At 37.5% G+C, this 14579-nt stretch overlaps 1 protein-coding gene across 3 annotated transcripts in view; it reads left to right on the top strand.

The window, feature by feature from the left end:
• Window positions 1-3278: 3278 nt before the first annotated feature.
• The window catches only part of LOC149030150 (uncharacterized), a 32619-nt gene continuing 21318 nt past the window's right edge, over window positions 3279-14579 (top strand). For 2 of the 3 annotated variants that reach the window (XM_089142465.1, XM_089142464.1), the window contains exons 1-3: window positions 3279-3516; window positions 6135-6308; window positions 6679-6781. In XM_089142465.1, the coding sequence (XP_088998591.1) occupies window positions 6299-6308; window positions 6679-6781 (113 nt within the window). In that variant the 5' untranslated portion in view covers window positions 3279-3516; window positions 6135-6298. Of the gene's footprint in view, window positions 3517-6134; window positions 6309-6678; window positions 6807-14579 lie in introns of all 3 variants that reach the window. The other variant, XR_016171245.1, reaches the window with a different exon arrangement.

Genomic DNA, 14579 nt, shown 5'->3' with positions numbered 1-14579 from the left:
CTTGATAGGTAAGTCTTATGTATATATTTATAAACTTGAAAAATATTGCTGTTATACAAGAACAATTTACAACAGGATTTTGTTGAGAGAATATTCAAATGAATTCAAATTTAAAAATCAAATTCAAACCATAATAAATCCGTTATGATCTTTCAGTCTCCATGTGAGAGAAATATAAAGTATAATCCTATAGATTCATTAGCTTATTCTCCCTATAGGGAAAACGTGTTTGATTTGGAGCAAACAATAAGCCAATAATACATTTTATATCAAAATATTGTATTTTTACCATTTAAAACGGTAGCATTCTTCATCTTTGTTTTTCCATGGGTTTTACTAAGGCTCTTTTTGGTATCAATTATCATTCTCTATTATGCCTATTTAAAAGAAATAAGTACAAGAATTCATTATTGGGCAAGAATGAAAAATGGTTTGGTGAGTTTTGTCGAAAAATAAATTATGGAATGAAAAATAAGTTTGGTGTCAAAATAAAAAATTGTTAGTAAATAATAGTGAGCAAGTGATAAAAGAGGGGAAAAGTGTGGTTTTTATAAAAAAAATATGTATTAACTATTTTACCCTGATCTTAACCATAAAATTTTAAGTAAATTTGTGAATAAATGAAGATAATAAAAATTTCACTATAATTCATAATAGACAAAAAGTTCATTATGGATATTTGAAATTTTTAATAATTTTAAATAAAAATAAAATTGATAATAGATGCCAAACAACTTAAAATAATGAAAAAACCTCATAATTGAGAATGATAATTGATACCAAAAAAGGCTTAGTTACTTGGGGTTGTTGGTACATAAATTTTACTAAATCTATTTTTGCTGTGGGCATTGCTTTTCTTATCTTTGTACCTCTGCCGTTTCTCCCCCATCTTGCCATCTTGTATAGTATGTCAGTCGGTTAAATGCCGCTTTTTTTTTTTTTTTTTTTTCATAAAACTCTATACAATACAATACCCTTAATATCAAACCGGATGTCCGCTCCATCTTTTATAAAATGGTTTCTTTTTGTCAATTACACTGATCCGTGTTACCTCTCCTACTTTGTGGTGCTCTTCTTTGGCTGTTCTCCTACCTGTTGTTCCGTGTCCTTTTTGCTTTTTTTTCGTTCCTCTTCTTCTTTTTTCTTCCCTCCTCTTCCCCCCATTGTTCCTTCATTTCCTTCAAAATGATAAGATTGGAATGTAAGATATTAAGCATGTCGAGGCAATATACATACCACTTGAGATGGAAGATGACATTATTCATCCATCTTCATTTATACACATACCACACCAACATGATAACACAAATCCAAGTCCATGCACACCAACAGCTATTATCCACAAAACACAACAGGTTCATCCACATATCACATGAAGTCTGAACAGCATGTTTCCTCCCCCCCCCCCCCCCTCCTTTTCTGCCGTACTAAATTTGCTTGGTAACATCACATATTTCACCGCACCGTCGGTGGTCCAAATCCCCTATCACTTGAGAAGATTTTATCCCATGACAATATAATTGAAACAAGTTTGCATCATGCTCCGGATAAGTCGCATCGCCCATCTTTGGCTTAATAAAACAAAAGATTTGAAATGATACAATAGGCTAGGCATTTTGAGCCCCTTCATAGAAAAATATGTATTAATAATCCAATTAGACCCGCATTTTGCACTAATTAAAACAAACAAACAGAGCATCACATTTTTGTGTCATTGTTGATTCATGAGCAGTTCCAGTGAGTACTTGATCATGCAGAACAAGTTGAAGCCGAGCTGCAGATTCACAACCTTGAATTAGGAGATGAGTGAAGATCATCATCTGAGACTAATCTGTTCCTAATCTGAAATTTCACAAATGACTTTGGTTGTATGGTCATTGGGTTGATTGAGCCGAGTTTGGGTCACAAGAGACTAAGAGCAGAGTTTAAATCTGCCACGGTCTTCACAAAAACCTCTCAACCATAGCAAGGAAACTAAAACAAAAAGTATAAAAAAATAAAAGAAAGGCTAACAAATTAAAAAGGAACACATCCACACTCAAAAGCATCACATTGATCTACCATCACCACTTGAAGGGAAAGTCGATCAACCAGCAGATGTTCTGAATAAAGCAGCAGATGAAATCATCATGGAGATAAAAAAAACATAATCATTGTATCTAATACTTTCAACCAGGTATGAAGTTGTACAAAATTTCAATCATCTATCTATTTACCTTTTCAAAATTTTCTATTGCAGAAAAACAGAGAGGAAGAGAATAGAAAGAAAAGGAGAAAATGCTGCTGCAAGGTATTTGAAATCGTGTTTTTTTCTCTCATAATTTTCCATTGCTAAACACGAGAGAGAGAGAGAGAGAGTCTGCTACCTATGTTTTATGGAGAAGATAAATATGATGCATTTAAAAATTAAAAAACTGCAGCAATAGCTTGCATTCAAGAAAGGAAAAGGAGGAATCCTGGTTAAAAAGTTGAAAGGGGAACAACAATTTGCAAACGAAAATAGAAAGAATCTGGTTTTGTGGTTTAGAACAACTATGTGCAAAAATAAAATAAAAACTATGAACAGTTGCAGAGATAGGGCAAACACCGATAACCTCCACTCACATTGAACGAATATGAAGAAGTGGGTTGCGCTTCGGCTTGCAAATCCCTGAGAGAGAATGATGCGAGTCTTGGGAGAGTTGTGAGAGATGAGGGAGACGAGAGATACGAGAGGTAGAACTAGGGCGAGAGATGCCGTTGCGCGTCGTTGCGGGCTTTAGGGTTATCGATGAAATTACATCGATACCCTGTCCGTCCGAACCCATTGTGCCCCGCATTTTATAAAGAATCGTTCCTTTGCCGGAAGTGTGCCCTTGCTGCTTGGCCACTTGCTGAACCCAAATCCCCGTTTCCTCGATTCGTCTCTCGGCTGGCCTGTGTGCGTCGCCTCCCCCAATGAAGGTGTTTTAGGAAACAAAAATGTTTGAATTTTTAGTTGTGCTTTTATAATGGTAGTATGATAGTTATTTTTTTGTGTAGTCAAATGGTTAAATGATGTTAAATTATAAAATTCCTTGTTACCCAAAACAGGAAAAAAAAAAAATAAAAAAAATAAAAGCCCCATGTGTTTTTTTAACGGAGGAAGGTTAACGGACTCCTGAGTTATATTTTCATTCCGTAAGAATATAAGATTCGTACTTTTTATTGTAAAAAAAAAGTACACTTTTTTGGTTGTTAAAAGTTAAAAGTTAAAACCCAAAAGAATCCTGCAAATAACGGACAAAACCCCCAGAAATTGAACCGTTTTAGTTTCTTCCGTACTGTTGCCACGGAGGAAGAAATCTGTGGATTCAGTAATCCCTTCCGACTTCCGGCAAAGGTTGCAGGCAGCAGGCTTGCAGCGATGGCTCCTTGGAGTCTCCACCCTCCAAATAAGGATACAGGGTTGCAGCGTGGATTCTCCTTTCTTAGTTGATTCTGAAGAAATTACTTTCCAAATTTCCTGCGGATTGCAAATCCTCTTCCATCCTCTCTGTAAGCATCTCTATCTTCTTCTCTTATTCGACATGATGCTATTCTGTTCTCTAAATAGGTGTGAGGTTTGATTTACATAACACCCTGAGAAGGGAGCACTAGTCCACTTGCATTGATTGCCCGAAGTAGGAAAAGTGACTTTCCTCCTAATGTTAGTGGTATAGATTTAACATACTTGATAGAAGTGCCTAGAGGATACCTTTTTTTGGTATTAAAAGAAAATTCATAACTTAAGAATATGTACATAGGTCAGAGACTGGGATATTCCTCCACATAGTAAGCCTCTAACCATACACAGCTTGCTTAGCCAGATTTGTAAACCACATAAGCAAAAAATCACCCAAAAGGACCAATAGAGGATTTTCTTAGCTACAGTTGGGTACTAGATAAAAACATGGGCTTTACGAGGTCTGGCTAGGAGATCAAGAACTTCTTGCTCATTGCACCAAATTTTTTAACTTTGGTTTGGGAAACTAGTGCCTAGAGAATTCTTTTACTCTCCCAAAATGGTGACATAACTGATACCTAATGTTGACAATTTACCAAACAGCTTGGTAAAATTAATTTCACTTTACCCCCCATTTGGAACCAAACCACGTATAAAAGGAAAAAAAGAATTTCCTTCACTTCACTCCCCTTTTCCATTCCCCTTGCAACCAAACATACTATGAGGTGCTTTCTATTGAAAATCCTAATTCCTTCATTTTTTGTGGGTGTCAAACCCTCTGTTTATCTATATGTCCTGCAATATCTATACATAATAATTATTCCTCTGTTTTATTTGTTCAATATGATTGATGAGTTCACCATGCTAACCTTCACTTTTATTTTGCTCATAGTATGTTGTAAATCTGCAGTGTCATTGTATATGTATGTGCCAATGTCTGCTTTTTTGTTTCCTTTCATTTGTTTTTTTATGTTTTCTTGAACTTCATGGTAGTTAAATGTACCTTATTTGGGTCCTTAATCTTTGGTTCAATGTATTGGTCCATTGCAAAACTGAGTCTAATGCTTCTATATTGAGTAAATTGAAGTGGGGTCTCATTTTTCCTAAGGGTGGGGGACCTCTATTTTAGTCCTTACAATGACTGCACTACCAATGTATGTTTGCTCCTCCTACTACTTATGCTACATTAACACTAAATCTGGTGTAGTTTTGTACATAAAATTGTTAACTTTAGTTAGGGTAGTGGGGTTAGAGAAGAATGGGACGCCATTGGAGGGAAAACTGTGGAACCTTTTTTTTTTTTGGGTTGCATGAAGAAAACTGGAGTGCAGTAGCATACTGCAGTAATCAACCTATTGTGTTAGCAATGCTTTTCATTCAAATACAGGCTGGTCTTCAAGCTAAGAAGATGAACCTTTTGGAGGGACATTTCGCTGAAGGATTAGACAATAGGATAGGGAAGAGGACTCTCTTATGCCTTAATTGGTGAAAACTTGTTGGGATAGAGTGTAGGATTACGCATCAAGAAGCCAAACTTGGCAGGGATAAGTGAGTGTATAAAAGTTCAAATGAAGCTGCACTCTACAATAAAAGCTTAAGAAGAGAAAATTGTTAGTTTTAACATCTTTTTAAAGTATTTTGCATAGAAACTTTAGTCTGAGGTTTGGACTGCAACCAAACTGAACCAAAATATTTCATATTGCAATAGAAAATTCTATTGAAATCTGGTTCACTGTTGGTAGTCAAATGGCCATATTCTGTCCCAAAACTTCATGGAGAACCTAATGATTAAGAATCTCTAAAACTTATTTGAACTTTCAGATTGTTTTAAATTTAGAAAAGAAATAGCAAATGATACTTTGGCTTTAGGCTGCTTCTTTACTTTGTATGCTTTTGCATTGTTTTTCCTATGTAATCTGTTTTACACATAATTTAAGGGTAACTTTCACTGGGCCCTCTTAAGGTTTGGTTCAAGTCATTTTTAGTCCAAGATGATGATCTTTTGCATTTGCCTCTCTTGTGGTATCCAAAAAAATCCGATTAAGGACAAATTATCATTTTTATGACCAAAATACCCTTATGATTTTTTTAATTTTCTTTCTTCAACTGCTACCTTTAGATGCTTGCCATGTATTAATGAGTGGATCCAACGGAAGGGGTCAAAAAAGTGGTGCATATATGTAAATATAAATTCTTTATTTTACATTCTAAGATTTGTAGTCTTTGAATTTACAGTTTCAATTTTCAACTCCCTTTGTGAAATCCCTTCACATCCCGAAGGAATCCTGCTCACTCCCTCTTTCCCCTTCTTAAGTTCATCCAAAATTCCAAATACAGGAAGATCAAACCTGCAAATAAGTTAAAAAAAAAAAACAAAAAACCAGAATAAGCAAATGCAGGAGAAAATAAAAATTTAAAAGAAAACAACAAAGAAACAAATAAACTGGTAAAAAGTAGAGTTTCTTTCTTTTAGTCCTTGTGTTTCTGTGTCTGCTCATCCTTCTTTATTATTTTCTATTATTATCTTGATGTTATTGTTGTAAAATTTCTATTTTATCAAATTTATTCATCATTTATTGCATTTCGATTTATATGATCTGTGAAGTTTTCTTCATTTTCTTTGTCTAGGGTGAGTGAGATTTCCGTTTTTCATTTTTATGTTTCTTTGCAGAGATTGGTGAATGCAGTGGTAGAGAGTAGAAATTCGTGCTAGCTAGGGTTTTCTGCGTATTTCCCTTTTAATTGCTTGGTACGAGTTCGATACGTCGATTTGAACTTAGGAAGTTTCTTCTTTCCAAGTTTCAACTCCCATTTTTTCGATTGAGTCACAGATTCATGATCTCAGGTGCGCCATGATTCATCATCAGATGAGATTCATTTTAGATCCAGATACTATTTCTATTTAAGTTCCATCATTGCATTGGTTTCCTTTTTTTTCTTTTTGGGTTGGGTTGGGGGGGGGGGGGGGGGGGAGTTTAAAACTTTGTACCAAAGTTTTGAATTTGAATATGCTACTTCTTGAGCTTCAAACCCACTTTCATGAGAGGCTGATATGGATTGCCTTAAATGGTAAATTCACACGGTTCAGTTTTCTTTTTTTCCTTCTTTAACTATCTATGGTTGAGGATTGGTGTGCCCCCTGATATGAGGCTAATCACTTAGAGGTGTTTCTTATCATTTTCTGTAAATGACATGTCTTATTTTTACATCGACAGCGATTTACTTGCAACCTAATGGATGGACTGAAAGTTTTTGTTGCAAATTTAGTTGTTTACATACATCCGTCAAAGGAAAACAGGGTTCCTCAAGCGCTTCGTGGTGAGCTAAATTCACTGATCTTTAAGTATGTTGTCACTCTCTTGCTTCCTGCATTTGTCGATGTCTCCTTGTTCTACTTTCCTTATATATATATATATATATTTTCTTCTTTCTTTTCTTTTCTTCTAGTGAGGGTTCAGGATTGTGTGTGGATTACCACTCAAATTAGAAACCAGAGTGAGGTTTAGAAAGTGGCCTATGTTATATTTATCAACTGGGTTGTTAATTTGATTGATTAGTTTCTTCGGTGAGAAACAACTTAAGATTATTGATTTGCTTTACTGTGTATTATTTATACTGTTCAATCAAAATGAAAATTTATAAGCTTATATTTTCAATTTCACTGGTTGAGTGGGCAGTATTTAAGTTCACTGGGTAATTTACTTTGACTAGTAATCAAATAGTAGTATAAATAGAACTCCAAGTGTCTTTACGAATAATGGTCTCATTGCTACATGTTCTTCTCCTTCTTTTGTCTTCTTTCATGTTGTTTCTTTTTAATTGTAAAAGAGCATCTCAGTGAATGAGACTTCAACTACAGCTGGCTCTTGGAGGGGCAAATGTGCGGCCTTAATCTATGCTTCACAGGAAAGGCTCTTTCCAAGTTTTAGTCTCAACCAACAGGCTGCAATGGTGCAACTTAACTGTTGTGTCAAGGCACACTAACTATTTATATAGAACTATAAATTACAATTCCATAACCGTTGCTAAAATGGCGTAAAAATCGACACTTGTAATATATATTTTTAAGACCCCTTTTACTTACTGGGATTGATTTAAACTTTTGGTTCTCAAAACATTCAATTTGCTTATGATAGAACCCCACAATTCCTTTAGTTGAACCCTGCAACTGACCTCCTCTGTTGGTGAGATAAACCTGCAATTGCCTCACAATCCACACCCAACTCACACACTGCAAATAAATGGATGAACAGGGATCTGAACTAGGGAAATACTTCAATCAACTCTCAAATTAAGGACCATATGCCATACAATATCTCCCCCACAGAAGTCCTACAAATTCTATTCTACTTGTCCCTACCGAGGGTCTTCCCCTCACCTACGAGCTCTGCTCTTCCCCTCACCTACGAGCTCTGCTCTTCCCTTCCCTTACACAATTCTCCTCCCCCTCCTCTATTCCCTATTTCCCCTATTATACCTCAAACAAATCCTTATACTCCAAACAAATCCTAACTCCCTCCCTTTCTACCTCAGCCATATCCTCTGAATATTCCCAACAGCAAGTAGCTGCTCCCCGATGAGTCCTTGCCATGTGTCTATGTATTTCAACTCTGTCCCTGACACTGTTGGGTAGAAATGATACCGACACCTCACCTGTCTGCAAGGTTTAAAGTATCTCACGATATCATACGATACTAGCCGATACGTATCCATATTTGACCCAACCGATACGATACATCTCGAGACGTTTCTCCATTGAATTACACTAAAATACATTAACCAGAAAGATACAAAATTCGATACAGGACGATACGTCTCTTAAAATCACCTGACCGATACGATACTTGATACCGATACTTTAAACCTTGCCTGTCTGTATGGTGGTCCTCCACATTAGTGTCCTATAAGATTAAATATCTCTTAAAATGATATCAACTCGATCCTTGTTAGAACTTATGACGAGGCTTTTGACTTACCTATCTTTTCAGGTGATTACTTTTGACCATTGTACAAATTTCGGTCGAAACATGCGAAATTTCAGTAGCATTTTTGAAAAGTCGAAACGAAACTCAAGGGGACTCAAAAAAAGTCCCTAGTTTCGATTGAAACTATTGAAATTTCGACCTTGGGTCGAAACCTAGTTGAACCAGCCTAAACTAGATGGGGAAACATGGGAAACTTAGACCGTTTCGATCAAAACTTGAAACTGGGTTAAATATTTAAATGAACCGGCTGAACCACCTGCGGCAGCGGGAGTTTCAACTCCATTTTCCCACCATTTTTCGAGCTGTTTTTCATGATTTTGCATCATTTCGACCACTTTTGAGCACTCCTTTGTTGATTTCGGCCCTTTTTGGTGGATTATTTCACAGTTTTCAAGCTTTGTTGCAAGGTAACCTAAGTTTCCCCTATTTTTTTTTATTTTTTCTTTTCTTTCATGATCAAATGGTGTTGGAATGTTTTGAAATTTACTATGATGGTCTCTAGTAGTTAGATTAACAAGTTGTTGTTGTTGGATTTGATCGTTTTAGTGTTCTACTATTTTTTTTATTTTTCTGATTTTAAAAAATACCTAAAAAATTACATTTTTTTATTTGCTTCATGCTCAAAGCATATTGGATTGAGTTGATATTGTTATGTGTTGTCTCTAATAAGTAGATTTACATATGTAATCCATTGAATGTGATTTTTGAAGTGTTTTACTATGTTTTTTGATTTTTCTTGTATTTAATAATTATTATAAAAAACAAATTTTAATTAGGAACAAAAATTTAAAAATATTTATGAATACCTTACTTTACATATGTAATTGATATTTGAAGTGTTTTACTATGTTTTTTGATTTTTCTTGTATTTAATAATTATTATGAAACATATTTTAATTATAATTTTTTTTTTTAATTAGGAACAAAAACTTCAAAATGTTTATGAATACCTTAGTTTACACTTTACAAGTAATGTGTGACTGTGTGTTTAGACTTTAGTGTCTTTAGGGCCTTATGTTAAAATTAAAGTGTTGGGTTTCTATTTTAACGGTGATTATTATGTATGTTTGTATCAATTCAGGATTCAGGCACAATCTTTTGAGTTAGAGACTCAGAAACACGATGTCAGACATAGCTTGGCAGAATGGTAAGCCTCTGACGGATGATAGGAAGAAGTCAAAGTGTAAATATTGTTTGAAAAAGATTGGATCAGGTGGGGCCACTAGACTAAAGATCCATCTAGCGGGAGGGGACTGCAATGTGGTTGGATACCCCAATGTCCCTTATGAAGTTGAAGTGGAAATGGCAAAATATGTGACAAGAGGGCAAGAGAAGAGGGCACAGAAGAAATCAAAGAGGGATCAGTTCCAGGCAGCATGGCTAGAGGAGGTGGGAGAGAAAAATATGGATCCAGATCCAGGTGATGCATCATCCCAAGAGGCAGAGATGGAGAGAGTACTCAGGATGAGTAGGGAGTCTCATAGACTCGATGAGATCAGGACATAGAGGGCCGTGGGTGCAGGGTCATCTATAGATCCAGATGTTGAGAGGGCAAGCGGAGGCAACTCCAGTATAAGGAGGAGCCAGAGTATCAGAGAGACAGTTTCACTACCATGGGCCCCACGATCACGACCTAGTGCCACATCTACTACTTCTAGACCCATTACAGTAGATCCTAATGTGTGAATACTATGCACTGATCTTGACTTGTTTGTGAGGCCACGACAAAAACAGAAGAAATTAAAGCATATGTGGGGAATGTGAAGGAGGTGGGGATGGCCTTTTCTAAGTGGGCATTATATCACAGTGTTCCTGCAAATGTTGCACAGGGGCCTGATTATAAGGCGATGGTGGATGAGATCATTGGTGCTGGACATGGGGTGATTGGGCCAATCCCATGTGAGATATATAATGTATATCTCCCACGGCATAAGGAAGACTTGAAAGCCTACATTGATGGTCTTAAGCCGATGTGGAGGCACTATAGGGTGGTGATGTGTGATGGTTGGACTGGTCCCACTAGACAGTCTACCATCAATTTTATGCTGAATTGTGATGGGAGGACGGTGTTCCTCAAGTCTGTTGATGCATCCGGTTACAAGAAGGATGCAAAATACATATATGGGTTGCTGAAGAGTGTGGTGAAAGAGGTTGGAGTCGAGAACGTGGTGCAAATTGTGATTGATAATGACTCCAATTTCAAGAAGGCTGGGATGAAGTTGATGGAGAATCCCAGGTATAGGCTCTTTTGGACTCCTTGTGCGGCACATTGTATTGATTTGATGCTGAAAGACATGGGGCAAGTCAAATTTGTGAAGAACGTTGTTTAGTGGGCTCGAAATGTGACCACATTTGTATATAACCATGGATTTTCTTTGGATATGTTGAAGAAGGACATGTGGTGGTGACTTGGTGAGGCCTGGGGTCACAAGATTTGCTACACATGGATTGCCTTGAAGAGTTTTGAGAAGAAGAAAACCCAACTACGTGCGATATTTGCATCTGAAGAGTGGTTTGCTTGGCCCCAATCAGAATCACCGGCAGGGAGAGCAGCACGGGCTACCATATCCAATAATGCCTTCTGGGGAAATCTAAAAGTTGTTATAAAGCTTCTAGACCCTGTGGTGACAGTCTTGAAGTTGGTGGATCAACTAAGGAAACCGACTTTACCACATATATGTGCTGCAGCGGAGATGATGAAGGAGATGGTTAGGAAAGTATATCCTAAGGGCAACTAGAAATTCCTTGATATCATCCAAGAAAGGTGGGAAAGGCAATTGAAACATCCATTGCATTTGGCTGGTGAGTTAAAAGTTATTAAAAATTTCAAGTTATTATTTAAATACTGAATTGTTAATAACTTAAATACTTATTATGTAGTTCTATAGTTTCTTACCATCTCATTTGTTGGCTTGTTTGATAGCCTATTATTTGAATCCCAAGTACCACTACAGTAGAGAACTTGGGATGTGGGCAGATTTGATCCGGGCAGTCCATAAAGTAGTGGAGAGGTTGGAACTGGATCCGGCAAAACAAGCATTAATTAATAATGAGGTAAGGTTGTGAGTTGTGAGTTGTGACTTGTGAGATGACTAATGGTCTAGTACTTAAGAATTAAGATAAATATTTTTTTTATACTAACTTTGTAATTATTAATTACATTGAGTTTATTTATATGTTAAAAAGAATCATATAGATAAACTCAGTGTAGCAGAAATGAGGATGCTAAGATGGATGAGTGGCAAAACTAGGATGGATAAGATAATAAACGATCATATTAGAGTTGGTTTGGGAGTTGCTCCCATAAGTGATAAGCTTAGAGAAAGTCGTTTGAGGTGGCCCGACCACGTTCAACGGAGACCTATAAATGCTCCTGTACGGAGAAGTGATATAATCCATATTGAAGGAACTAGAAGAGTTAGGGGTAGATCTAAGATAACCTTAGAGAAGTGGTGAGAAAGGATATGTATAGCTTAGGCCTTGTATCTAGCATGGCCTCGAACAGAACTGATTGGAGGGCAAGAATCCATGTAGCCGACCCCATTTAGTTGGGACAAGGCTTGTTGTTGTTGTTGTTGTTGTAACTTTGTAATTATTAATTGCAGTTAAAGGCTTTTAGAGATGCCACTGGTAGCTATGGTCGCTCAGCCGCTATTCAAGCTAGGGAGAACACCACCCCTGGTTACTCATTAATATAAGTCTTAGATACTCAATATGAGGTTTTACTCTCTAAAATCTGTCGAAACTTGTACAAAAAAGTCCTCAGTTTCCTCGAAATTTCCCAAGTTTCCACCTAAGTTTCCTATTTCACATAGTATTTTTTCATCCGGTCGAAACTTGAGTTTCCCTTCTAAGACTTATATTAAGTGAGTAACCAGGAGTGGTGTTCTCCCTAGCCTGAATAGCGGTTGAGCAACCGTAGCTACCAGTAGCATCTCTAAAAGCCTTTAACTGCAATAAATAATTACAAAGTTAGTATAAAAAACAAGTATTTATTTTAATTCTTAAGTACTAGACCACTAGTCATCTCACAAGTCACAATCTTACCTCATTATTAATTAATGCTTGTTTTGCTGGATCCAGCTCCAACCTCTCCACTACTTTATGGACTGCCCGGATCAAATCTGCCCTCATCCCAAGTTCTCTACTGTAGTGGTACTTGGGATTCAAATAATAAGCTATCAAACAAGCCAACAAATGAGATGGTAAGAAACTATAGAACTACATAATAAGTATTAAGTTATTAACAATTAAGTATTTAAGTAAGAACTTGAAAATTTTAATAACTTTTAACTCACCAGCCAAATGCAATGGATGTTTCAATTGCCTTTCCCACCTTTCTTGGATGATATCAAGGAATTTCTGGTTGCCCTTAGGATATACTTTCCTAACCATCTCCTTCATCATCTCCGCTACAGCCCATACATGTGGTAAAGTTGGTTTCCTTTGTTGATCCACCAACTTCAAGACTGTCACCACAGGGTCTAGAAGCTTTATAACAACTTTTAGATTTCCCCAGAAGGCATCATTGGATATGGTAGCCCGTGCTGCTCTCCCAGCCGGTGATTCTGATTGGGGCCAAGCAAACCACTCTTCAGATGCAAACATCGCACGTAGTTGGGTTTTCTTCTTCTCAAAACTCTTCAAGGCAATCCAATTTGTAGCAAATCTTGTGACCCCAGGCCTCACCGAGTCACCACCACGTGTCCTTCCTCAACATATCCAAAGAAAATCCATGGTTATATACGAATGTGGTCACATTTCGAGCCCGCTAAACAACGTTCTTCACAAATTTGACTTGCCCCATGTCTTTCAGCATCAAATCAATACAATGTGCCGCACAAGGAGTCCAAAAGAGCCTATACCTGGGATTCTCCATCAACTTCATCCCAGCCTTCTTGAAATTGGAGCCATTATCAGTCACAATTTGCACCACGTGCTCAACTCCAACCTCTTTCACCACACTCTTCAGCAACCCATATATGTATTTTGCATCCTTCTTGTAATCGGATGCATCAACAGACTTGAGGAACACCGTCCTCCCATCACAATTTAGCATAAAATTGATGATAAGACTGTCTAGTGGGACCAGTCCAACCATCACACATCACTGCCACCCAATAGTGCCTCCACATCGGCTTAAGACCATCAATGTAGGCTTTCAAGTCTTCCTTATGCCGTGGGAGATATACATTATATATCTCATATAGGGTTGGCCCAACCACCCCATGTCTAGCACCAATGATCTCATCCACCATTGCCTTATAATCAGGCCCCTATGCAACATTTGCAGGAACACTGTGATATAATGCCTACTTAGAAATGGCCATCCCCACCTTCTCCTTCACATTACCCCACATATGCTTTAATTTCTTCTGTTTTGTCTGTGGCCTCACAAACAAGTCAGGATCAGTGTGTCGTATTTACACATCAGGATCTACCGCATGGGTCTAGAAGCAACAGATGTGGCACTAGATGGTGATTGTGGGGCCTATGGTAATGGAACTGACTCTCTGACACTTAGGCTCCTCCTCATACTGGAGCTGCCTCTGCTTGCCCTCTGAACATCTAGATCTCTAGATGACCCTGCACCCACGGCCCTCTGTGTCCTCCTGATCTCATCGAGTCTATGAGACTCCCTACTCATCCTGAGTACTCTCTCCATCTCTGCCTCTGGGGATGATGCATCACCTGGATCTAGATCCACATTTTTCTCTCCCACCTCCTCTAGGCATGCTGCCTAGAACTGATCCCTCTTTGCTTTCTTCTGTGCCCTCTTCTCTTGCCCTCTTGTCACATATTTTGCCATTTCCACTTCAACTTCATAAGGGACATTGGGGCATCCAACCACATTGCAGTCCCCTCCCGCTAGATGGATCTTTAGTCTAGTGGCCCCACCTGATCCAATCTTTTTCAAACAATATTCACACTCTAACTTCTTCCTATCATCCGTCAGAGGCTTACCATTCTGCCAAGCTATGTCTGACATCGTGTTTCTAAGTCTCTAACTCAAAAGTTTACGCCTGAATCCTGAATTCCTGATACAAACATACATAATAATCACCGTAAAATAGAAACCCAACACTTTAATTTTAACCTAAGGCCCTAAAGACACTAAAGTCTAAACACAC

The sequence above is a fragment of the Hakea prostrata genome, chromosome 1 (genome assembly GCF_041222555.1).
Source record: "Hakea prostrata isolate BN-2017 chromosome 1, UWA_Hpros_2, whole genome shotgun sequence".
Taxonomy (NCBI): Eukaryota; Viridiplantae; Streptophyta; class Magnoliopsida; order Proteales; family Proteaceae; genus Hakea; species Hakea prostrata.
The sequence above is the reverse complement of the archived record's forward strand: the minus strand, read 5'-3'. Positions and strand labels throughout refer to the sequence as shown.